This window comes from Corythoichthys intestinalis, chromosome 9 (assembly GCF_030265065.1).
Source record: "Corythoichthys intestinalis isolate RoL2023-P3 chromosome 9, ASM3026506v1, whole genome shotgun sequence".
Taxonomy (NCBI): domain Eukaryota; kingdom Metazoa; phylum Chordata; class Actinopteri; order Syngnathiformes; family Syngnathidae; genus Corythoichthys; species Corythoichthys intestinalis.
This window is the reverse complement of record NC_080403.1, coordinates 52,640,751-52,665,286: the sequence shown is the minus strand read 5'-3', so window position 1 is coordinate 52,665,286 and position 24,536 is coordinate 52,640,751. Positions and strand designations below refer to the sequence as shown.

At 41.9% G+C, this 24,536-nt stretch overlaps 1 protein-coding gene across 1 annotated transcript in view; it reads right to left on the bottom strand.

Annotated features, from left to right (window-relative positions):
* dhrs3b (dehydrogenase/reductase (SDR family) member 3b) overlaps positions 1-6,110 on the bottom strand; it is a 34,299-nt gene extending 28,189 nt beyond the window's left edge. The window contains exon 1 of the mRNA XM_057847133.1: positions 5,731-6,110. Coding sequence (XP_057703116.1) covers positions 5,731-5,925 — 195 coding nt within the window. The 5' untranslated portion in view covers positions 5,926-6,110. The remainder of the gene's footprint in view (positions 1-5,730) is intronic.
* Between the last annotated feature and the right edge of the window lie 18,426 nt (positions 6,111-24,536).

The window sequence follows — 24,536 nt, the reverse complement described above, 5'->3', positions numbered from 1 at the left end:
CGCAAGGCCCTATTTATGGACACCGACTAAATCCAGGCAAAGTGACATATTAGACCAGTTTTTGGACTGGTTAGTCCCCAATTTACTGGCTTTATTCCATTTTTTTCAACAGCTAGTCATCAATCTGTTGGGGGGAGAAACTTTTTTCTTGGTGGAAGGTTGACTCTCAGTTTGTATGTGGAAGTACAAGAGACTTACGGGTACCATGCACTGTGTTTACATAAAAAACAACAACATTTGCATCACATTTTACACCATGAAAATAGTATGATTTCATAGGATTTCATAGAACGAGAATGTCGACATGAAAACCGAAATAGAAACTGTGAAATGAACAGAGGGTATGTGTTGGGTAATGTGTGGGAATGTGTGTGGGTAATGTTTTCACATTAGAAAATTAAAAGGCAAAATTATTTGTTGTAAATTCAAACAGTTTATTGGATTTGTGAGAAGATTCATGGTAATTTTTTTTTAACAATGACTTTTCATTCGCTGCCATCCCTCCAATTCAAATGAATTGGATGTCTACTAGTGATAAACTCAATTTACATCAGAAGGATGAAAAGAGCTTGATTTCTGTTATCGATAATTGTTGTATCGCTATATCGCGAGATCATCATTATCGTTAGCATTGTATCGCAAATCGTATCGTATCGTGAGGTGCCCACACTTAAAGAGCATACGACAGGAGGAAAAAAAAAAGTCTTAAATAGCATTATTATGTGAATTAGAATAATATATTTTGAGACGATTCGACTATATACAACAATTTAGCATAGCGCAGATGACGAAAAATTCGTCTTTTAATCTGCCGGTTAGCCACGCCTACCATTTTAGGGCTCGAGCGTCCCCAACAGGTGGATGACATCAGCGGGAGACTGGGCTCATCGGTTCTACTGTACCGCCCGTTGAGGGGGAATTATTCAGAATGAGGAAAACACGACGAAGAGAGCTGCAAAATGTCATTGTTTCAGTCTCTCTACTCCAATATTTTTACAGGATATTCTTTTTATCCAAATATTTTTCCCCAGTAGCTAAATAAATGGTTTGAGAAGGACCAGTCAGCCCGTCGAGGGGGAACTATTCACAACGAGGAAAACGCGATGAAGAGATCTGCAAAATGTCATTGTTTCTGTCGCTTCAATATTTTTACAGGATATTCTTTTTATCCAAGTATTTTCCCCAACTGCTAAATAAATGGCATGGTCATGACAAATAACAGTCTTGTGCTAAATGGAATATGAAATAATAAAAATGCTCTTATTCAGGACGACATGGCAAAATTACTCCATAATGGTCAAAACTGTCGACTTCACCTTTACTGTCACACCTCCCGAACGATATTTTATGACACCTAACTCGGACATATGTCATTTCCCTTCCCCGGCTTCGGAGAACGTAAACAAACCAAGAGACGTGACAGCTAGCCGACATGCTAACCCGAACCGAGTGATGTTTCAAAGTCTTCGAAGCGGAAAATCACACATAACTAGCCCGGATTATTTGACATGACGACTGGGTTGTCGATTGTCTTCGCGGATCGGCAAACCGCCCGGCGGAGAGCAATTTACAGGAGGGCGGCTGCAGTTGTTGTGCAGCTAACGTGCAGCTAATGTGCATGAGGAGAGCTTTTTACATGCCTATGAATGATCAAACGTAAGTAGTCCTTTATTTAAAGAAAGTTTGTAGTGTTTACTTTGTAATCGCTGTATGAAATAATACAAAACAAGATGTTTACTCACTTCCTCGTAAGTCCAGTGGTCCCACAGTAGTAGGGCTTGTTTTGGCCAATATCCACGGTGAATGGGAACCATTTGAAACTCCAAAAAGGCGCACACGCCTCGCCCTAATACAGCAAGATTTTTCTGCAGCCGTTTGGTTGGCGTGATGCGAAAAATAAACGTATTAATCCGAAAAATCAGCTGAATCCTTAGCCCTCATACACAACAGTAGGCTGTATAGTGAAGAGGAGTCCTTCTCCCGTACACGTCACAGCGCCCTCCTCCTCAATGCAAGACCGAAGCCGAAACTCACTCATTTTCATGGCGCGGGATTAAAAAAACTAAATAAATATAGCGATCGCTTCCACACACATCCAAGCGGTCCATATCGTTGAGGAGCATAAAATACCGCGTATATTATGAAATAAACACACTTTTTCGTGTCACATGCACTGTAAGGCACAACCACGATTTTAGCAGGGTGTCATTGTGACACCTTCATCTGACCTACTTGACAGGCCAAAAGTTCCTTCGAAACTAATTTCAGCAAGTGCGTTTTTTTCCTGAGGGTTACTTCATTAAGAAAATCCGCGCTATCCACAGTAGGAATTCTCCAGTTTTCAATCCAAGAACCAACTAAGAAACTTTAGATGCAAATGTTAACACAGCTCATGTGTCTGATCTCATTATACTGTACTCCAGGGTGTTCAAATGATCCCACAAAGGGCCGCAGTAGCTGCAGATTTTCATTCCAGCCTGTCAAGAGGACACCTTGACACCAATCGGGTGTCTCACAAGTGTAATCAGTTGATTGAAACTGTCTGTGCAGGATCAAATGGAACAAAAACCTGCGACTACAGTGGCTTCGGAGGGCCGGATTTCGATTTGCCTGCTGTAAACTACTGGTGTCTGGTAAGCGTCCATATCAATGATCGTCAACCGAAAGTGGATTTTGATTGTTACGGGCATACGTAACCACTGTGAATGTGAGGGTGAATGGTTTACGAGCCCTACAACTGACTGGTAACAAGTCCTGGCTGTAGTAGCACAGAAATGGAATAGAACACAGTATGGCTGCAACTAATGGATTTTTTTTTTTTTTTATAATCGGACGATTAATTAAACGATTTGTCGATTAATCAGATAAATGTCACTTTTTCCAACAACCTTCACAATTTACCTTAAGTTGTCTGAGGCATGTTGTAAGTAGTGCTGCAACGATTAATCGATTAACTCAATTCGATTAGAAAAAAAAGCTTTGAATCAAAATTTGCAGCTTCGAGTATTCGTTTAATTAGAATGGCGTTGTAATGATTTGTTTTGAAAGTGCTTGCATTTAGTTTTATTGATTTGGGTGGATACGCTGCCCTCTAGTGGTTACAGTGAATATGACATAACTCATGTAACATGGCTCAATCCAGCTGCTCCCTGTTAAGAACAACATAAGGTAAGTTTTTGTTTGAGCTTTTTTTTTTTTTTTTTTTTAATGCCTTCGTAATTTAATTTAGAGGTACATTTTGCAACTTTTTGTGGGAATTTGAGTTTGAACGATTGGTTAAGAGCATTGTTTAAAAAAAAGTGAAGATTTCATAGCATTTAAGCTAGCAGACTTTTGCTATGTAAATTAGCCAATTGTTCTTTTGTTGTACTTAAATCTTCCCTTTTTTTTTTATATATATATACCATATGAGGCTAAGCTCAGGTATTTTAATTCATTTTTAAATGACAGTGGAATTCTGTATAGCTTGAAGAAATATTTACATCTGCTAAAATATATTCTGCAATACATTAAATCTTCCTATTCTGATTACTTGACTATTCAAAATAACTTTATGATAAGGTATATGGAGTTTAGATTAATCAACTAATAAAAAAAGCAATAGCTGCAGCCCGAGTTGTAAGTAACAATGAAGACAAATTCGATGACTACTTCCTTCAAAAATAATATTTTATTACAGCTTCCTGAGTTAAATGTAGTCTACAATTGTTTTAATTATGAAATTTGTTGGCAACTAATTTATTTATTGATTGAATTGATTAGTTGTTGCAGCCTTATTATGAAGCTAGTTTAGACAATAAACCCCCTTTCACAAACATATCCCGGTAAATTTCTGTGTGCGGGATTTACTAGTGTCGTTGCTTTCACGCATGTAGAGATAACCCAGAAATTACGCAGGTTGGACATTTTCACAGATTTGTCCCGTGTTGCCAACTGACGCGCTCTGTGCGGGGAGGGCTGCTGGCGCGATTTTATAACCTGGACATTACGTCATTTTTAGTCGGCATCAGCTGTCACAATGTTGGTCAAATTGCGTTTTGTTACGAAGCCGGTTATGAGAGCGTTGCCGACGTCGTAACTGCAGCCAATTCAAGCTCATCAAGACATTATTTAAACCCAAGCAAGCCAAGAGAAGGGTGCCGAGATATTAACTTGCTTGGCGCCATTTGACACCTTGTACTCTTGAATTTCGTGCATTTGCTAGCTTGTTCACTTGTTTTGAAATCCTGTACATTGTGCTGGTATTTGAGTGTATTTGCTTTGGTGTCTTATCGTTTCTCTGCCTAACACTTAGGTTAGTATTATTGATCCCCGTCGACCTACTGTCATGGACCCATTGTGTTATTCCCATTTTCCGCGATCGCGTGTATTTTTGTTTGTATTTAATAAACCCTTCAACGCATCCCTGTTGTTTTTTTGCTTTGAGGTACTCCTTGTTTCCACAGTTGCGGACCCTAACATCGGCAACAAAATAAACCACACATTTTCAAAATTGGACGATGGACTCTCTTTCTCAGCTCTATGATCCAGTAGCTATTTAATTTCGTTATGTATTTAGTTTAATTTAGCCATTTCCAGCTTGCTATGTTAATAATTGCGATGTTTGTTAACCACTTTTCGTCTTGCAAAGAGAGAGGAAGTGACGAACGGCCCGCAATGATATTTACATCATCAGTCATCGTGCTGTGATCCAGGAATTTAACACTTGCTTTAACATACGCCTTGTCCCAGGAAAGTACTGGACATTATAATAAGACGCGGCCCATTAAATGTCCGCGTAATCTCCGTTTGAGTCGACCCGGGAAATTACCTTCACATACAAGGGCTGCCCGTTCAAATCCTGGGAATTAAACTGTGTTTAGGCATATGTGAAAGAGGCTTAAGATGTCCAAAAATAGGCAAAAATGTGAATTGTTGTTTTCCAAAATAAAAACAGATTTTTGTTCATGTCCTACTTTGACTTAACATAAATATAATGAAGAAATCTAATAATATTTACAACTGAGAAGTTATATGTCTGTTATAAATTCCAAGGTTTTTTGACAAGATTCAAGGTGAAGATGGTCCTAAATGATTCATTGGTTATCAAAATAGTTGTCGATTAATTTGCTAATTGGATTCAGCCATGTGAAATGAGTTATTTCCTATTCACTGTTGCCAGGAAAGGGCAGTGTAGCCGCCCAAATCAATAAAACTAAATGCAATCACTTTGAACAAAAACCATTACAACGCCACTTTAATTCAATTTTGCTGCTTCGAGTATTCGTTTAATTCGAATCTTTTTTCTAATCGAATTAATCGCGCTCATAGATTAATCGTTGCAGCACTAATTGAGTCGCTATGGTTTCTGTTTCTACTTCAGGTATATTTGGTTAAGCGCGCATGTCAAAGTATTCCAAAATGTTCCAATCAAAGGTGATGCATGGACACAAAGTTCTAATCGGATCAAGATTTTGTGTTGATGAAAACACAGCATTGAATCATAATTTGAATCCGAATTGCAAACGGTTTAAAGTAATTTTGTCCATGTAAACGTAGCCAATGTCAATCAAAAGTGAAGCCTTGGATTAGCCAGGTGACTCACTGAAAACATTTGCGACACGTCAAAACCCACCTGAGCCCTTCCCACCATGAAGCGACTCACGCTTGCAATCGGTCATCAAACCTCCGCCTGACCCCCGCTGTTGTATAACCCCGAAAAGAAGCGTAACAAGTGTCTCTTTGCCTTACCCTCCTGGCGCCCTGTTTGGCGAACTCCTTGGCCAGGTGCCGTCCGATGCCGCGTCCCCCTCCCGTGACCAACACCACCTCGTCGGTCAGCTGCTTCCGTCTGCTCGGCACCAGCCGCGACACCGCGGAACGCAGCACGTAGAAGAGCATTTGGACCGGGAAGAGGAGTACCCGACACGCGCTCCCCAGCTCCATGGCGAAAAGTTCTCGGTTCTTTTCCAAAAGTGTCACCTGCAGCTTCGCTCACGCGCACCTTGACGCGTCCAAATTCGGTGACGTCGTCGGAGTGCGGCTTCGCTCGGTCATCCCGCCTCGAGGCTCACGCACCGTACTCTTGTGCGCTCCGCAAACCGCCGTGCGCCGCTTTTATACGAACGTGGAGCGTGGAACCGAGCCGAGGGCAGGCTGCAAAGGAGCAGGAGGAGGGAGGGGAGGGGGAGGAGGAGAACGAGGGGGGTTTTGGGCATTAATCCTGATTGACACGCTCACTGGAAGGGTGGGCCTCCGAAAAGTGGTCACCCCACTGAGCTCCAGGTGGGTGCCCTGTCTCATGTCTTCCCCCCCATATTGGGATTTGGGCTCCATTGGGACACATTAACAAGCTAATTAAAATGTGTTGATCTTCTTGATTATGATTATCAGGTGAGCAAAATAAACACAAAGCCAACCAGTTAGGATTTAACTCTTGATAAAGCACTCCTTTAACTCATTGGCTGCCACTGAAGGTGCAAGACGTCCAATCTATTTAAATGGAAGGGCTGGCCGCTTACCAGTCAAAGTGGAGTGGACGTCTAGCGCCGTCAATGGCAGTTAAAGATGAACATTCACAGCCAGCCTTCCTAGTTTGAATGAACAAGTCCAGTGGCGCCTCCAGAAATTTTTCATAGGGGTGGCCAGATGGGCCCACTTAAAATCTTGGGGTGGCACACCAAAACTAAAAGCCATAATTTCAGGTATTCATTACATTATTGTTTGGTGTATTGTGTAATATTTGATGTTACTAATGATTTAATGTGCATAGTCCATAACTGTCCAGTCAACATTTTGAGTTCCACAACAATTCTGTTTTATTGTGTTATGTATAAATTAGGCATAAGGTGTACATTTAACTAGGGCTGTCAAACTATTAAAAATTTTAATCGAGTTAATCACAGCTTAAAAATTAATTCATGGTAATTAATTGCAATTCAAACCACCTCTCTAAAATATGCCATATTTTTCTGTAAATTATTGTTGGAATGGAAAGATAAGACAAGACGGATATATACATTCAACATACTGTACATAAGTACTGTATTTGTTTATTTTAACAATAAGTCCACAAGATGGCATTAACATTATTGACATTATTTCTGTAAGAGGGATCCACGGGTAGAAAGGCTTGTAATTCTTAAAGGATAAATGTGATTTTGTATATTGTGACTAAATATTGCCATCTAGAGTATTTGTTGAGCTTTCAGTAAATGATACTGTAGCGACTTAACTGTTCTGCCCAAATACATGATGGGAAGTGGTGCAACCATGACTGTGTGTGGTGGCTGCAAATGCTATATCTTCTCTGCGTTGGGTACACTACAGGGTGTTAAGAAAAATATCAACCCCTGTCATTCTTCCCCACGTCGCTTCCCACAATATTTATAGTTGCTGTGGGAGAGATGACAAAGCTTATGCCAATTAAAAGCACGGCCCCAATGAATGCTTGTATCTACTCCACTCACCTGGCACTGCCTCTTATCTCTGTATATAAGTAAAACGGTGCCATTGTAGGCTGTTTGCGGCAATGCGTGAATGAGTTGTACCGCAAATGCGTTAATTGCGATAAATATTTTCACGTGATTAATTTTAAAAAATTAATTACCGGCTGTTAACGGTGATAAATTTGACAGCCCTACATTTAACGAAACAAAATAAATGCATTCATTTGGGATGAAATGCATAACTGATGCTACAACAATCTAACGATATACTGGCAAGTGGGGTGGCCAGTGGGGTGGCCAACCAGTTTATAGGGGTGGCCGTGGCCACCCCTGGCCACCCCGTGGTGGCGCCACTGAATTGGACGTTTGTCGTTGTCAGTGTTGTTAATCTTACTTTAAAAAAAGTAATTAAAATAATTACAGTTACAAATTCTCCCAAAACTATTTGAGTTAGGAACTTAGTTACATTCAAAAAAATGACTCCGGTAGGTTGTAAAGTTTACTAAAAGACAATGTGCATTTTCAGCAAGAACACATCATGTTTCCTAGGTGAGCATGATTACATCATGCAGTCCATACATAAACATGAACAATGAATGAGTAGCTAGATTAGATCATGTTGATGCAACATAATGTTAACGTGCCTTTCCAACCAATTGCAATAGTCTCGTCATTTCTCGCGAGATTTAAAAGTAGGGTTGCCAACTCCATGAAAAAATAAGTGACACCTCATTGGTAGAGCCGGCCGGCCCAATAACCGTCACCATTTAATTATGATTTTGTTCGTGAAAAGTGATTTTTTTTTTTTTTTTATTAGATGGGACTTTGCAAGGCACAAGCCCAGCAAGTAAAATTCCTCAACTTTATTTTTATTTCTTCCTTTCATAATCTTATTATCCACGTTTTTTCGGCGCACTGGAGACTCGGAACCGTTTGACCGACCGGCGCCATTTGAATATCAAAATGACCGGAATTCCATTCATTTTTAATGGCAAGCATTTCTCCTTCATTTTCAATGACAGGAAAACATAGGTGGTTGTGATTTTTGACCACTTACCATTATAGCCCATTGACATTGAACTGGTGCCTAAGTAAGTCAATACCACTGACAGCTATGTACGTCAATGCCATTGACTATCATGAATGTCGCTACTATTGATGCCAATGTGGATTCCATTGAGGCATATATAAATTGATGCCATTGACGGCCAAAAAATGGGGCTGTCAAACGATTAAAAATTTTTAATCGAGTTAATCACAGCTTAGAAATTAATTCATCGTAATTAATCGCAATTCAAAACATCTCTAAAATATGCCATATTTTTCTGTAAATTATTGTTGGAATGGAAAGATAAGACGGATATATACATTCAACATACTGTACATAAGTACTGTATTTGTTTATCATAACAATAAATCCACAAGATGGCATTAACATGATTAACATTCTTTCTGTGAAAGGGATCCATAGATAGATTCTTAAAAGATAAATGTGAGTTTGTATATTGTGACTAAATATCGCCATCTAGTGTATTTGTTGAGCTTTCAGTAAATGATACTGTAGTGACTAAACTGTTCTGCCCAAATGCATGATGGAAATTGGGGCAACCATGACTGTGTGTGGTGACTGCAAATGATATATCTTCTCTGCGTTGTGTACAATGCAGGGTGTTAAGAAAAAGATCAACTCCAAAGCTTTTGGCAATTAACTCATTTGCTCCCGGAACCGTATAAATACGTTCTATTTCCAAATGCTTCAGTGTCCCGATTACGTATTTATACGTCTTTTGCGTTTTTTTGTACAAGAAGCATCTAGAGCTTTCGATCTATCGCCAAAACAAAAAACAAGCCTCAAAACCCATTTTAAAGCAATAAAACTGGCCACTTGAGGGCAGTAGCGCATTTGTTAAGAGCCCACAACTCAATTCAAACAGTACAACTTTATTAGGGAAGCTAGCAGAGCCCCTCCGCAGCTTGCTGCTCACTTCCACCGCACGCTCGAGGGTCCTGCACGGAAACACGCACGGCCAAACCAGTTCCCCCCCAGGAACATAAGTTCCCCTGGTGAACGAGACAGTGGTCACCACAAAAAAAGACTTAAAAAAAAATCCATCTTTACGAGACAGTCGGCAATGAGGGAAAAGTTTAACCGCTGTCGCAGCCACCAAACGTCATCTCTCAGTTAGGTAAGTGTGAATAAATTGTTACTTTGCTATGAAAAGCTCTATTTGGCTGGTTGTTCATGTTATTTTGTAAAAGGAAAACATTATTCAGATGTTTGGGATGTCACTGAAGCTAAAAATAGCCGTGTTAAAGTCAAAATTATGTTTGAAATTTTTGCGTTTACAAAAAGCTCATTTTCTCCGTTTTTTCATCAGAAATTGGAAAAATGCTCAAACTAAGCTATTTTCTAATGCTGATTTCTAAAGAATGAAATAACGTATGAACTTACTTTTTTTTCTGCTGAAAGAAGAGAGTCTAATCTTTCTTTTGGTGGGTTCCATGTTTATATAGCAATAGAACAGAATTTTTTGTGGGCCGTGCAAAATCAGTCAAAATCCAGTAAAATGGCCGGGAGCGAAGGGCCTTGCTCCGGTGAAAATGGCTGGGAGTGAATGAGTTAAAAGCACGGCCCAAATGAACCCCTGTATCCATTCCACCTACTTGTCACTGCCCCTTAGCTCTGTATATACGTAAAACGGCACCATTGTAGTCTGTTTGCGGCAATGCGGGAGTGGTTCGTTCCGTGCATGCGTTAAATATTTTAACGTGATTAATTTAAAAAATAGTTACTGCCCGTTAACGCATAAATTTGACAGCCCTAGTTGTGCCTTATGTTGGCTCAACATGTGTGCTTTATGTTAAAAGAATACAATTGCTAAATGCTGAAGGAAAGCAATTTAATCAGGTGCAGATTATTTGTTTCTTTAAGGTCGGTTCAACATGTATTTTGGGGTGAACATGAGTGCCTTATGTTGGCTCAACAAGAGTGTGTTATGTTCGCGCAACATGAATGCCTAATGTTGACTAGACGTGTGCTTTATGTTAAAAGGACACAATTGCTAAATGCTGATTAAAGCAATATTATCAGGTGCAAATTATTTCCATAATTTTTTATGTCAGTTCAACACCCATATACCTCAAAGTAAGAGCAATTAGTTACCGTAATTTTCGGGCTACTTTTATCCCCCATTTAGAATCCTGCGGTTTGTAGTCCACTGAGGCTTATTTGTTGATTCATTTGGGTTAATAAGTAACGCTTTATTTGACAATGGCATCATAAGACTGTCATAAGACCGTCATAATCATGACATGACACTATCATGGGCATTACTTAATGCTTATGACAGGTGTCATTAATTGTCATCCAGAAAGTCACGGCACTAACTCCATTTATGTCCATCTTGAATTTTCACTTCCATTTAAAAGAGATCATTTTTTTGATGACATTGAATAACATCTGTTATAAGTAGGGCTGTCAAACGAATAAAAATTTTAATAGAGTTAATCACAGCTTAAAAATTAATTAATCGTAATTAATCGCAATTCAAACCATTTATAAAATATGCCATATTTTTCTGTAAGTTATTGTTGGAATGGAAAAATAATACACAAGACGGATATATACATTCAACATACTGTACATAAGTACTGTATTTGTTTATTATAACAATAAACCAAGAAGATGGCATTAACATTAACATTCCGTTAAAGTGATCCATGGATAGAAAGACTTGTAGTTCTTAAAAGATAAATGTTAGTTCAAGTTATAGAAATTTTATATTGAAACCCCTCTTAATGTTTTCGTTTTAATGTAATTTGTAAAAATTTCAATCAAGAAATAAACTAGTAGCTCGCCATTGTTGATGTCAATAATTACACAATGCTCATGGTGCATAAAATCAGTTGCACCAAAGCGCCAGCAGAGGGAGACAAAAAACACAAGTAGCAAGTGGACATGACACTGCTGTCATTTTAATCTGTTTGAGCGGGGCATGTGCGTTAATTGCGTCAAATATTTTAACGTGATTGATTTAAAAAAGTAATTACCGCCCATTAACGCGATCATTTTGACAGCCCTAGTTATAAGCATTCATTAATGCTCATGACAGTGTCATGTCATAATTATGATTGTCTTATGTTGACACTGTCAAATAAAGTGTTACCAAATTCTGTAACTGTTATGACGGCAAGCCGTTAATGTGGATCCAAAAACACAGACCAGGAGATCAATAGAACAAATGTTTGTGTTTAATTAGTATAACAAAGGGCGCACGCTAGAAAACGCGGATATAACAAGTACAACTGAGGACGCACGCTAGAAAACGCGGATAAAACAAGTACAACTTGGGACGCACGCTAGAAAACGCGGATATAACAAGTATAACTAAAAGAGCACCCAAGATGGCGTGAATATAACAGAGTACAAAATCCTAACTACAAAAACCAGAAGAGCACAAAAGTAAATAAGATCAAACCAGAACACGACCGAAGAACGTCGGAAGGCACCGAGGATGACGATGAGCACACAGCGGTAAGCAAGGCAGGAACAAGCATATGCAATAGTCCGACACTCGCAGACGGTGACAGGAATCCTTAAATAGTGAGCGCTCCTAATGCGCCACAGGTGTGCGGCCACGGCCCCGCCCATCCAGCTGAATCAGATGCTGGAAAGAAAAAACAACTGAGAAGGCATACAGATATGACAGAACCCCCCCCTCAACGGACGCCCCCTGGCGGACCACCTGGTTTCGAGGGATGAAGGGAGTGGAAATCCCGCAAAAGCGATGGATCGAGGATCCAGGAGCGGGGGACCCATTGGCGCTCCTCAGGGCCATAACCTTCCCAGTCGACCAGGTACTGCACCCCCCTTCCCCGCCTCCTAGAATCGAGAATAGTACGCACCGTATATACCGGCCCACCGTCAACCACGCGAGGGGCAGGAGGAGGCACTGGTGGAGGGTTCAGGGGGCTAGTGGAGACCGGCTTGAGCAGAGACACGTGGAAGACTGGGTGGATCTTCATTGAACCGGGAAGCTGTAGCCTGACCGCGACGGGGTTCACCACAGAGTCCACAGCAAAAGGGCCCACGAACCTAGGGCCCAACTTCTTGGAAGTCCCAGCAAGGTTCAAATCCCGCGTTGATAACCAGACCATCTGGCCCGGACGATAGACCGGAGCGGGTCTTCTGTGGCGGTCAGCAATCAGGCGGTTGCGGGCTGCAGTGCGGACTAGTGCAGCCCTAGCGTCCCTCCAGACTCTATGGGCCCTCCGCAGGTGCACTTGGACGGACGGCACGACGACCTCGGCTTCCTGAGAAGGGAACAGTGGTGGTTGGAACCCGTATGCCGACATAAAAGGCGACCTCCCAGTGGCTGAGCTAATGAGGGTGTTGTGGGCATATTCCACCCAAGGCAGGTGTGAGGCCCAGGAGGCCGGATGCAGTTGGCAAACGCAACGGAGGGCAGCCTCCAGCTCCTGGTTGACCCGTTCTGTCTGTCCGTTGGACTGTGGGTGGTAGCCGGAAGACATACTTGACGTGGCCCCCAGAGCTTTGCAGAATGCTCTCCAAACCCGAGACACAAACTGGGGTCCCCTGTCAGAAACTAGGTCAGACGGAATGCCATGGGTTCGAAAAACGTGTGTTACCAGCAGGTCAGCGGTCTCCAGAGCTGAAGGCAACTTGGGGAGAGCGACGAAGTGCGCCATCTTGGAGAATCGGTCAATCACTGTCAAGATGACGGAATATCCCCTTGAGCGTGGAAGGCCAGTAATAAAATCGAGTGCAACATGGGACCAAGGACGAGATGGAACAGGCAACGGACGCAGAAGTCCTGCTGGAGCTTGATGGGCCGATTTGCCCCGAGCGCAGATGGAACACGCAGAAATGTAGTCCATGACGTCCTTTCGCATACCCGGCCACCAAAACCTCTGGGAAATGAGGAAGAACGTGCGGGACACACCCGGGTGGCAGGCAAACTTCGAGGTGTGCCCCCACTTTAGCACACCTGCACGCTGAGCGTCCGGAACAAAAAGTTTGCCAGCAGGGCAGCCTCCGGGCACCCTAACACCCCGTAGAGAGTCTTCCACTAGCCGCTCAACCTCCCATCGGAGTGCGCCGATGATCAGGTTCTCTGGAACAACAGGCTCCTCTGAAGACATTTCCTCCACCGGTTCATGAATTCTTGACAAGGCATCGGGCTTCCCGTTGCGTGATCCCGGACGGTAAGTAATCACATAGTTGAAACGTGTCAGGAACAGCGCCCAACGGGCCTGGCGTGTGTTGAGGCGCTTGGCAGCCCGGAGGTACTCCAAATTCTTATGGTCGGTGAGTATTTGGAACGGCACCTCCGTCCCCTCCAACCAGTGCCTCCATTCCTGTAAAGCCTGAACTATAGCGAGCAGCTCCCTGTTGCCGACGTCATAATTTGCCTCCGCGGGGGTGAGGCGGCGGGAGTAGAATGCGCAGGGGTGTAGTCTCTGGTCGACTGCAGACCTCTGGGATAGGATGGCCCCCACTCCGGAACTCGACGCATCAACCTCGACCACAAAAGGAAGATCTGAGTCAGGGTGAACAAGGACAGGTGAGCTAGTGAATGCCCTTTTAAGACCTACAAAAGCGGCTTCCGCCACAGAGGACCACACAAACGGGCGTTTATTAGAGGTCAACCTGGTAAGGGGCTCGGCCCTCATACTATAGTTCCGGATAAAACGCCTATAAAAATTGGCAAACCCGAGGAACCTTTGTAACTGCTTACGTGAAGTGGGGGTTGGCCAATCTGCAACTGCCTGAATTTTGGCTGGGTCAGGCCGTAATTGCCCTTTTTCGACGATGAAACCAAGAAATTGCATTGACCCGTGGTGGAACTCGCACTTCTCGGCCTTGACAAACAGCCTATTCTCCAGAAGCCTTTGGAGGACCATGCGGACATGTTGGCGGTGTTCCTGCAAGTTTCTAGAAAATATTAAGATGTCATCTAAATAAACAAAACAGAAGACATTTAGCATGTCACGAAGCACATCATTTATGAGGCTCTGGAAAACAGCGGGTGCATTAGTCAGACCAAAAGGCATGACTAGGTATTCAAAATGTCCGAGCGGGGTTTTGAAAGCGGTTTTCCACTCATCTCCATCCCGAATCCTAACCAAGTGGTAAGCGCTGCGCAAGTCTAACTTGGTATATATGGTGGCTGACTTTAACGGTGCGAAGGCCGAATCTAATAATGGCAGCGGATATTTGTTTTTAACAGTAATCTCATTAAGGCCCCGGTAGTCAATGCACGGCCGAAGACCCCCATCTTTTTTGCCAACGAAAAAAAACCCCGCTCCCAACGGTGAGGACGAAGGGCGAATTAGGCCAGTTGCCAAGGAAGAGGTTATATAATCTCTCATAGCCTCCTGCTCAGGTTTAGAAATTTGATATAACCTCGAGCTAGGTAGTGGGGCATTGGGCTGCAAGTCAATGGCGCAGTCGTAAGGGCGGTGCGGAGGCAGGGTCTTAGCCTGGTCTATACTAAAAACCTGTTCGAGATCATGGTACTCGGCAGGAACATTTACTAAATTTACAGGCTCGGCAACTGTTTGGGCTTGATCCGGAAGTAAGCACGCCGAGCGTAAGCAGTGCGCGTAACAGAAGGAACTCCAAGTCACTACTTGTGTTTTAGTCCAGTCAATATTAGGGTTATGCATCTTTAGCCAGGGGAGCCCTAGCACAACCGAAGCCGATTTACATGGCATAACCAAGAAGCTACGAACCTCAAAATGGTTCCCGGACAGCTTTGTTTTAAGCGGGGGCGTTATAAACCTTACGTCCGCCAGGGGTCGCCCATCGAGATCTAGAACCTTTTTAGGAGTAGAGAGTCTTATTAATGGGCATTTAAGAGCATCAACAACACTCTGGTCTATAAAACATTCATCTGCCCCTGAATCTACTAAAGCAGTGAACCTAAAATTAACCCCCCCCATGCGAAACCTCTCCCGGCAATTGCAGTCTCATTTCACCTCGAGTTTGTTTTAGTTCAATCGACTCGTTGCGAGGCAAATCATTAGACTGATTGCCATAATGTACGAACCTGGTCCCCCCTCTGGCGAGAGGAACCCCAGGGGCCGAAGATCCAGGACGACGTGAAGAGATCGCGTCACAGGCGGCAACGTGGTGCCCCGGCAAGCCACAGTAAAGACATAAGCCCGCCCTCATCCGTCTCCGCCGCTCCTCCGTAGAAAGACGACCGCTGCCGAGTTGCATTGGCTCCTCCCCCGCCAGGACCGGACTCCGCGTCGGCGTAGAGGTTGATGGTGATTCGACGAAGCCGTCTGCACGTAACGTTGCCGGACCGTACCGCGATGACGACCCACGACGGCCCCGCTGCTCCAAGGCTCGTTCCCTCTCGCGCTCCTTCAGTCGATTGTCCAACTTCACGGACAAGGAGATAAGGTCTTCCAGGCCCGAAGAATCCTCCCGGGCCGCCAACTCGTCCTTCACCGCAGACGACAGCCCCCTCCGAAAAATTCCACACAGCGCCGCCTCATCGTAACCGCACTCCGCGGCCAAAATGCGGAATTGGATGGAGTAGTCCGCCACGCTAAGCTCGCCTTGAAAAAAATCCAGCAGGCGGCTGCCTGCCTCCTTGCCTCTAACCGGGTGATCAAACACTCTCACAAACTCTGTTTTAAAAGTCTCGAATGACTGACGGATTGCGGGATTAGCGTTGCTTACCGCCATTGCCCAAGTGGCCGCTTTACCGGCGAGGAGACTCATGGTATACGCTACACGGGACCTGTCACTCGCGAACGTATATGGCTGCTGGTCAAATACAAGGGAGCACTGGTGCAGAAATTGTCGACATGCGCCGGGTTCTCCCTCGTAACGATGGGGGTGTGGCAACACTGGCTCCCGGAAAGCAGCCGGTGGAACAACCGGAGACGGGGCGGAGTGACCGGGCGCCGCGGCAGCGTTACCTACGCCACCGGACTGTGCAGGTGGGGCCATATTTTCAATTCTAGTGGTTAGCGCGGTGATCACGTTCACTAGTTCATTTAACGATTGTTCATGCTTGCTGATCATATGACCATGACCGGCAAGCGCGTGGCGAATACCCTCCGAGTCTGTGGGATCCATGGTCGGACTATTCTGTTATGACGGCAAGCCGTTAATGTGGATCCAAAAACACAGACCAGGAGATCAATAGAACAAATGTTTGTGTTTAATTAGTATAACAAAGGGCGCACGCTAGAAAACGCGGATATAACAAGTACAACTGAGGACGCACGCTAGAAAACGCGGATAAAACAAGTACAACTTAGGACGCACGCTAGAAAACGCGGATATAACAAGTATAACTAAAAGAGCACCCAAGATGGCGTGAATATAACAGAGTACAAAATCCTAACTACAAAAACCAGAAGAGCACAAAAGTAAATAAGATCAAACCAGAACACGACCGAAGAACGTCGGAAGGCACCGAGGATGACGATGAGCACACAGCGGTAAGCAAGGCAGGAACAAGCATATGCAATAGTCCGACACTCGCAGACGGTGACAGGAATCCTTAAATAGTGAGCGCTCCTAATGCGCCACAGGTGTGCGGCCACGGCCCCGCCCATCCAGCTGAATCAGATGCTGGAAAGAAAAAACAACTGAGAAGGCATACAGATATGACAGTAACTACCAATTAATGAAACAAATGGATCAGTAACTAAAGAAATAATTAGCACAGAACATGAATTTTGATTGTTATTTACATCTGTAGCGCTGCAATGCATGCTAGGAGGCATGTTGGATGACAACAGTGTTGACAGCATGTGGCAGCAGAGGTCGACTGTCTCCCCCAAGGGAGCAGTGATTGCCAAATGAAGCTTTTTGAAGCAATGAAGCTTTGCAGCGAGTTGGTTCAAAACTTCATGGCTTCATGGGTGCCCTGTCTCCTGCCTTCCCCATATTGAGATTTGGGCTTCATTGGGACAGATTAAAGGGATCCTCTATTTTTAAGACAAGTAATTCTTAAAAGATAAATGTTAGTATGAGTTATAATAATTTGATATTAAAACCCCTCTTAATATTTTTGTTTTAATAAAGTTTGTAAAATTATTTTAAGTGATAGGTCGCCATTCTTGTTACGTCGCAGTGCATGACGTCACTGGTCCCGTTGCCGAAATTCCAGCGTGTCACTCGTTAGCTTTCCCAACATGTCGTCAGTTCTACCCTTCCTATTTGAACCAGATCTGAAAAGTGAAGAGCAGGACAGCACTGTCGGTCGTTCACAAGACGAGCTTCAGGGAAAAATGCGTGCAGCCAATAACTGATAAGACAAATGTTGGGCAAAACTGGTGATGCGAGAATAACATTTCATTAAAAAAGTAAACTTATAGCTCGCCATTGTGGAAGGTAGTGATTGAACTAGACCACAAGGTGTCAAGAGCAAGTTTTAAATTAATTAGAGCTCTAGCCAAGTTTTTCGAGTGCGTTATATGTGTTTACAATTAATTCAACCCGAAAAGGGCCGACGGGAGAAGCTGCAGCTTATTGAAACCCGTCCCCAGTATACCATATAGGACGCAGAAAATATCGAATATCAGTTTTTGACATTCAGATTTCGTAGTGATTACAAGTTTGTTGTTTTTTTTCATAGTAACCATCCCCTCTGATTGTTCATTTTCCCAATAGTCCATTGTCGATCGTGGTAATGTGCTCGTTATGTTGATTAGGTCCAGTAGATTAGTTCATAATTCAGTAGTTAGTTTATTCAGTTGATTCGATTCAGACAGAGCATCATCACTATCAGATGGTTACACATCATCATTTGATGTAAAACGAGTTATATAGCATAGAAATACATCAGATAAAATATACAGGTAGTTTTCTGGGTGTTGACGTACGCGACTTACATGATTTTGACTTTTTTTTTCCTCCAGTCGTTTTTTTTTTTCTTTTTTCTAACAGCGTCTCATCTGCCAACTGAGCATTGATGCTAAGTACAGTATATTATTTGTCGTTCATTTTTTGTTATTTATTCAATCTAAATGGTTGATTTTTAATTGCTATGCATATCTGGTATTTCATTATACTATATGTGCGGTCGGCTTTCCTTTGTTGCACTTGGACTTGCCAGCGCTCATTCTGTTAGATTCAAGCGTTGCTTTCATGTTGGGAAGCGGGGGTGTACGGAAGTTAACATTACAAGAAGGCAGATAAAGGGTAAACAGTGCAGGCTCAGCGATGCCCCCTGTTAGCTCGATAATAGCCTGCCACCTTATTGAGCAGCGTTCATTTTCAACGCTGGACCGGTGCCACTAATAGCTGCCATTTTCAAGATTTGGACCTTATTTCCTTCGGTATTATTGTGCAGCCATTTAGGTATGTTTTTGTAAGAAAATATGTCTCTTGATTTACTTTATAGCATTATTGTATGCTCTGTCATGATTGTATTTTCTAAATGTGTGTCCATAGTTTAACAGTGACAAATAAATGAATGTCAGTTGTAAGAGGAACTATGGTGTGATCGATGTTAAGGGAAGGAAGAAAAATAAAAATAAAACTTTTTTTTTTTAAACTTGATTTTATTAATATGACGTATAATTAGGGGTGAAAGTGGGCCAGAACGGTCAGGAACGCAGTTCCAGTATAAGATTCAGGGCAAGAACGCAGTTCCGGTATAAGATTCAGGGCCGGGTTGCTGTTCCGGTACACGGGGCTTCGATTCCAAAAATATGACAGCAGCTGCCAAAACGTTATGTAAAAAAGAAATTTTAAATGCTGAGCTGCCACACATGCATTTCATCTCTAAGAAGAAAACAATCTACCAACATCAGATTTACATGCACAAGTGTTAATAACAAGCATAATAAAGTGCTTGTGTAGTGTAATCCGTTTCCACCGATATTTATTATTTATTTTATTCCACGGACGGCATGGAGGTTTCCCCAGCTGCTGCAGTTATCTGAGTCTGACGATGACGAGTCACGTCAATGTGCGAATGCACGCAGCAAAGCAAAACGCCTGGACTCATTTATCCGTTCAATTGGCTGACATACTGACATGTGATCAGTAGAGATATTTAGCTAGCTAGTGCCTTTTTTCTGGAACAGCAACAACAACAAAAAGAGTTTTTTGAATTGATGCGACAAAAAAGGGTGATGCAACAGAAAATGGATGCAATCTTTAAGAGCAGGAAAGTTGAGGAGGCTTATTTATAAAAAAAATAGTTTTATTTGCTCTAATGGGGAGGTTCAGAACATCTTAGCTGTCAATGTGCACTTTGGACTTATATTTGTTCATTTATGTTAGGCTACTTATTCATTTCATTATGATTTTAAAAAGTCAATGTTTGCGCGATCTTCAAAATATATTCCATTTCACTCTGCATAATATGATAAAAATATAAAATATATATAAAAAAATAAAATACAGTGCCTTGCAAAAGTATTCGGTCTCCTTGAATCTTGCAACCTTTCGCCACATTTCAGGCTTCAAACATAAAGATATGAAATTTAATTTTTTTGTCAAGAATCAACAACAAGTGGGACACAATCGTGAAGTGGAACAACATTTAATGGATAATTTAAACTTTTTTAACAAATAAAAAACTGAAAAGTGGGGCGTGCAATATTATTCGGCCCCTTTACTTTCAGTACAGCAAACTCACTCCAGAAGTTCAGTGAGGATCTCTGAATGATCCAATGTTGTCCTAAATGACCGATGATGATAAATAGAATCCACCTGTTTGTAATCAAGTCTCCGTATAAATGCACCTGCTCTGTGATAGTCTCAGGGTTCTGTTTAAAGTACAGAGAGCATTATGAAAACCAAGGAACACACCAGGCAGGTCCGAGATACTGTTGTGGAGAAGTTTAAAGCCGGATTTGGATACAAAAAGATTTCCCAAGCTTTAAACATCTCAAGGAGCACTGTGCAAGCCATCATATTGAAATGGAAGGAGCATCAGACCACTGCAAATCTACCAAGACCCGGCCCTCCTTCCAAACTTTCTTCTCAAACAAGGAGAAAACTGATCACAGATGCAGCCAAGAGGCCCATGATCACTCTGGATGAACTGCAGAGATCTACAGCTGAGGTGGGAGAGTCTGTCCATAGGACAACAATCAGTCGTACACTGCACAAATCTGGCCTTTATGGAAGAGTGGCAAGAAGAAAGCCATTTCTCAAAGATATCCATAAAAAGTCTCGTTTAAAGTTTGCCACAAGCCACCTGGGAGACACACCAAACATGTGGAAGAAGGTGCTCTGGTCAGATGAAACCAAAATTGAACTTTTTGGCCACAATGCAAAACGATATGTTTGGCGTAAAAGCAACACAGCTCGTCACCCTGAACACACCATCCCCACTGTCAAACATGGTGGTGGCAGCATCATGGTTTGGGCCTGCTTTTCTTCAGCAGGGACAGGGAAGATGGTTAAAATTGACGGGAAGATGGATGCAGCCAAATACAGGAACATTCTGGAAGAAAACCGGTTGGTATCTGCACAAGACCTGAGACTGGGACGGAGATTTATCTTCTAACAGGACAATGATCCAGAACATAAAGCCAAATATACAATGGAATGGTTAAAAAATAAACTTATCCAGGTGTTAGAATGGCCAATTCAAAGTCCAGACCTGAATCCAATCGAGAATCTGTGAAAAGAGCTGAAGACTGCTGTTCACAAACACTCTCCATCCAACCTCACTGAGCTCGAGCTGTTTTGCGAGGAAGAATGGGCAAGAATGTCAGTCTCTCGATGTGCAAAACTGATAGAAACATACCCCAAGCGACTTGCAGCTGTAACTGGAGCAAAAGGTGGCGCTACAAAGTATTAACGCAAGGGGGGCCGAATAATATTGCACGCCCCACTTTTCAGTTTTTTATTTGTTAAAAAAGTTTAAATTATCCAATAAATTTTGTTCCACTTCACGATTGTGTCCCACTTGTTGTTGATTCTTGACAAAAAATTAAAATTTTATATCTTTATGTTTGAAGCCTGAAATGTGGCGAAAGGTTGCAAGGTTCAAGGGGGCCGAATACTTTTGCAAGGCACTGTAATAAATAAAATAATAAGTCAGTTGTATTTTTCTGAATGTATGTTACTTATATCTTTATTATTTAAAAAAAGAAAGCAAAAGTAAATGTTGACATTAACTTCAATTTTAATATACATTATGTGTTCTTAAGTAGTTAAAATTTAGATTTGCATTTAGTATGTGAGGAAATGAGGGAAAATAAAAATTAGGAGATGTAGGTTGGGGTCATTGCTTTTTTTTGTTAACTTTTATTTTGCAAATCATTGAAAAAATACAATTTTGAATGAAAATCAGTAGAGACGTCTCGATCGCATCCTGATCGATCGGGTCCGATCACGTCATTTTCAAAGTATCGGAATCGGCAAAAAATATCGGCCATGCCTTTTTTAAAAATATATATATATCTTTTAATTAAATTGTTTTCTAATTGTATTTAACATTGCAGACATAATATGTTACACTCATCCAGAGTCTTTAGTTTAGGCTTAAGGTAGGGTTATCAAATTTATCCCGATAACTGTGGTAATTAATTTTTAAAAAAATGTATCACGTTAAAATATTTATCGCAATTAATGCATGCGCTGCACGATCCACACACGCATTGTCGCGCTCAATCTGTAATGACGCTGTTTTACCTATATAGACCCTACCCACCGACGTCACAAAATCACGTGCTCGCTGTATGGTTCCGCCCCCTTGTCCGTCATTTTGTGTCTGTATTATCAATGGTCTTCATTGATCGAGCAATTTATAATGCATTTCATGGAAGACCCGGTGCTTTCAGATGCCGTAAACTCACTTGATGCGTTGCATAAAAGGTGTTATGTGGAAAAGCTTCAGTTTATCCATTCGCCAGATCCATTTTTAATGCCTAAATCGATGTTTTTCGACCCGCTGTCTCCGCCGTACTTGCCTGACATCTGCTAGCTACCCTGATATGAACAACTATCTTGTCCACACAAAATCAGCCTATTCTCACTAAAGTTCGAAAAACTTTAAGAGCTTGGAGGCTTATAAATACTTCGTTGCTGGTTGGGTGAAACAGGTCCTCGTCCACGAAAATTCGGCAGGAATCTATCTTGTGCTTGGAAAGGTGAGTTACGAAATTTTCAATTCAAAATCTTTTGTTATTGCTAACATCCACTGTCAAGTCTAATGTATTTCATGTCGTTTGTCAATGGAGTTAGGGATTTTAATGTTTATATGGTTTAGCAATAGCACTCTCACTACATACATACGTGTATGTTGTCGGCAATTAGCCTAGCAATGATCTTAATTGTGGTTGTCAGCCCAAAACCCTCTAAATATATATTAAATGCATCTTACCAGATATAAAATGACTACTACATAATCTGTGGTAATCGTATGGAGCCCAGTTTTCTCGTCGAATTGCAGCAGCCCATCTCGCTCTCTTCTCTCCGGGTCTCTCGGAATCCGGTAGAACTTCAAGTCTCTCCGTCTTCTCCGTCTATCTTCTCTGTTTTTGCAACCGACCGCCACACACGCCTTCACCATTTTGATTATTAATGTTAACGAGCAGAAAAACACGTCGTAAATAGGAGGAATGTACGTAGCCGTAACAGGTAAACATGATGTGTTGACGGACAAATGGGCGGCACCAGTCAGGAGGAAGGAGTCACGTGGGTAGGGTCTATAGAGAGATAAAAGGCAGCGTAAAATGAGTAGAGTGAATTATGGCAGCCTTTGAGCATTTTTTTAATTGGCTAAAGCCTTACAATCCCTCTTCCCACAATTAGAAATATCATGGGAAGCAATGTGGGGAAGAAAGGTAGCAATTGATCTTTTTCTTAACACCTTATGTTATTTCACAACGCAGAGAAGATATATCAATTGGTAGCACTACGCACAGTCATGGTTCCACTTCCCATCATGCATTTGGGCATGGCTACAGTATCATTTACTGAAAGCTCAACAAATACACTAGATGGCAATATTTAGTCACAATATACAAAGTCACAAGTCTTTCTATCCCTCTCACAGAAAGAATGTTAATAATGTAAATGCCATCTTGAGGATTTATTGTCATAATAAACAAATACAGTACTTATGTACGGTATGTTGAATGTATATATTCGTCCGAGTTTTATTCATTTTTTTCTTAATGCATTGCCAAAACGTATATGATCGGGAAAAATTATCGGGAATGATTGGAATTGAATCGGGAGCAAAAAAAAGCAATCGGATCCGGAAATATCGGGATCGGCAGATACTCAAACTCAAACGATCGGATCGGGAGCAAAAAAACATGATCGGAACAACCCTAAAAATCAATTTTTGTATGTGTTATGGAAATAACTGTGCCAAAACAGTTTTCTTTGCATTTCAGTAGTTTTAGGAGGTTTGCACTCCCCCCCCCAAAAAAAAAAAAATAAAACGAAAGAAAAAATGATGAATAAATAACATTTCTGGCTCCGTGGCAACCTTCACGTCGAGGAGTTCCTGCAAGAAATCCTAGCAACTTTCACCCCTGTGTATAATACATGTTTTTGGATAGTTATTTTGAGAGTGGGGTACTTAAAGGGTCAATTCCGTCTTGCAGGGAAATTCTGTGTCCCCAGCGTATGAACGGAACTCGTTCGTAAACCGGGGACTACCTGTAGTTCTTTTTATGGTAGTTTGTTGTTAGTTTGACTAAAAACGTTTTTTTTTTTACAGTATAATAATGGCAACCCCACAGCTGCCAGTATTTTGCCGTAAATTCACAGTTTTTGTTTGTTTATACAATATTGCCAGTGAGTCAAAGTAAAAAAAAAAACTGACTAACATAGTAGGTAGATTATTGACATATGACCAATAAAACAATGCAAATTGTATTACTCATGGCTTATTTATCAGCTGCTAGTTAAAATGACACTGTTATTCAGTCATTCAAAAATGCGGGACACAATATTTTTGTTAGTAATAGTTTTGAAGTATTAATTTGACAATTTTTATTATTCTGCCTGCCTTTCACTCTGTGCGAGTCAACTAACCTACAATCTATTGAAAAAAAAAAAAAAAATAGACACTTTTATAGAATGTCATTAGATTGTGCTGTTGTAAGTTGTGTAACTATAGCAACAAAAGTGGGCCA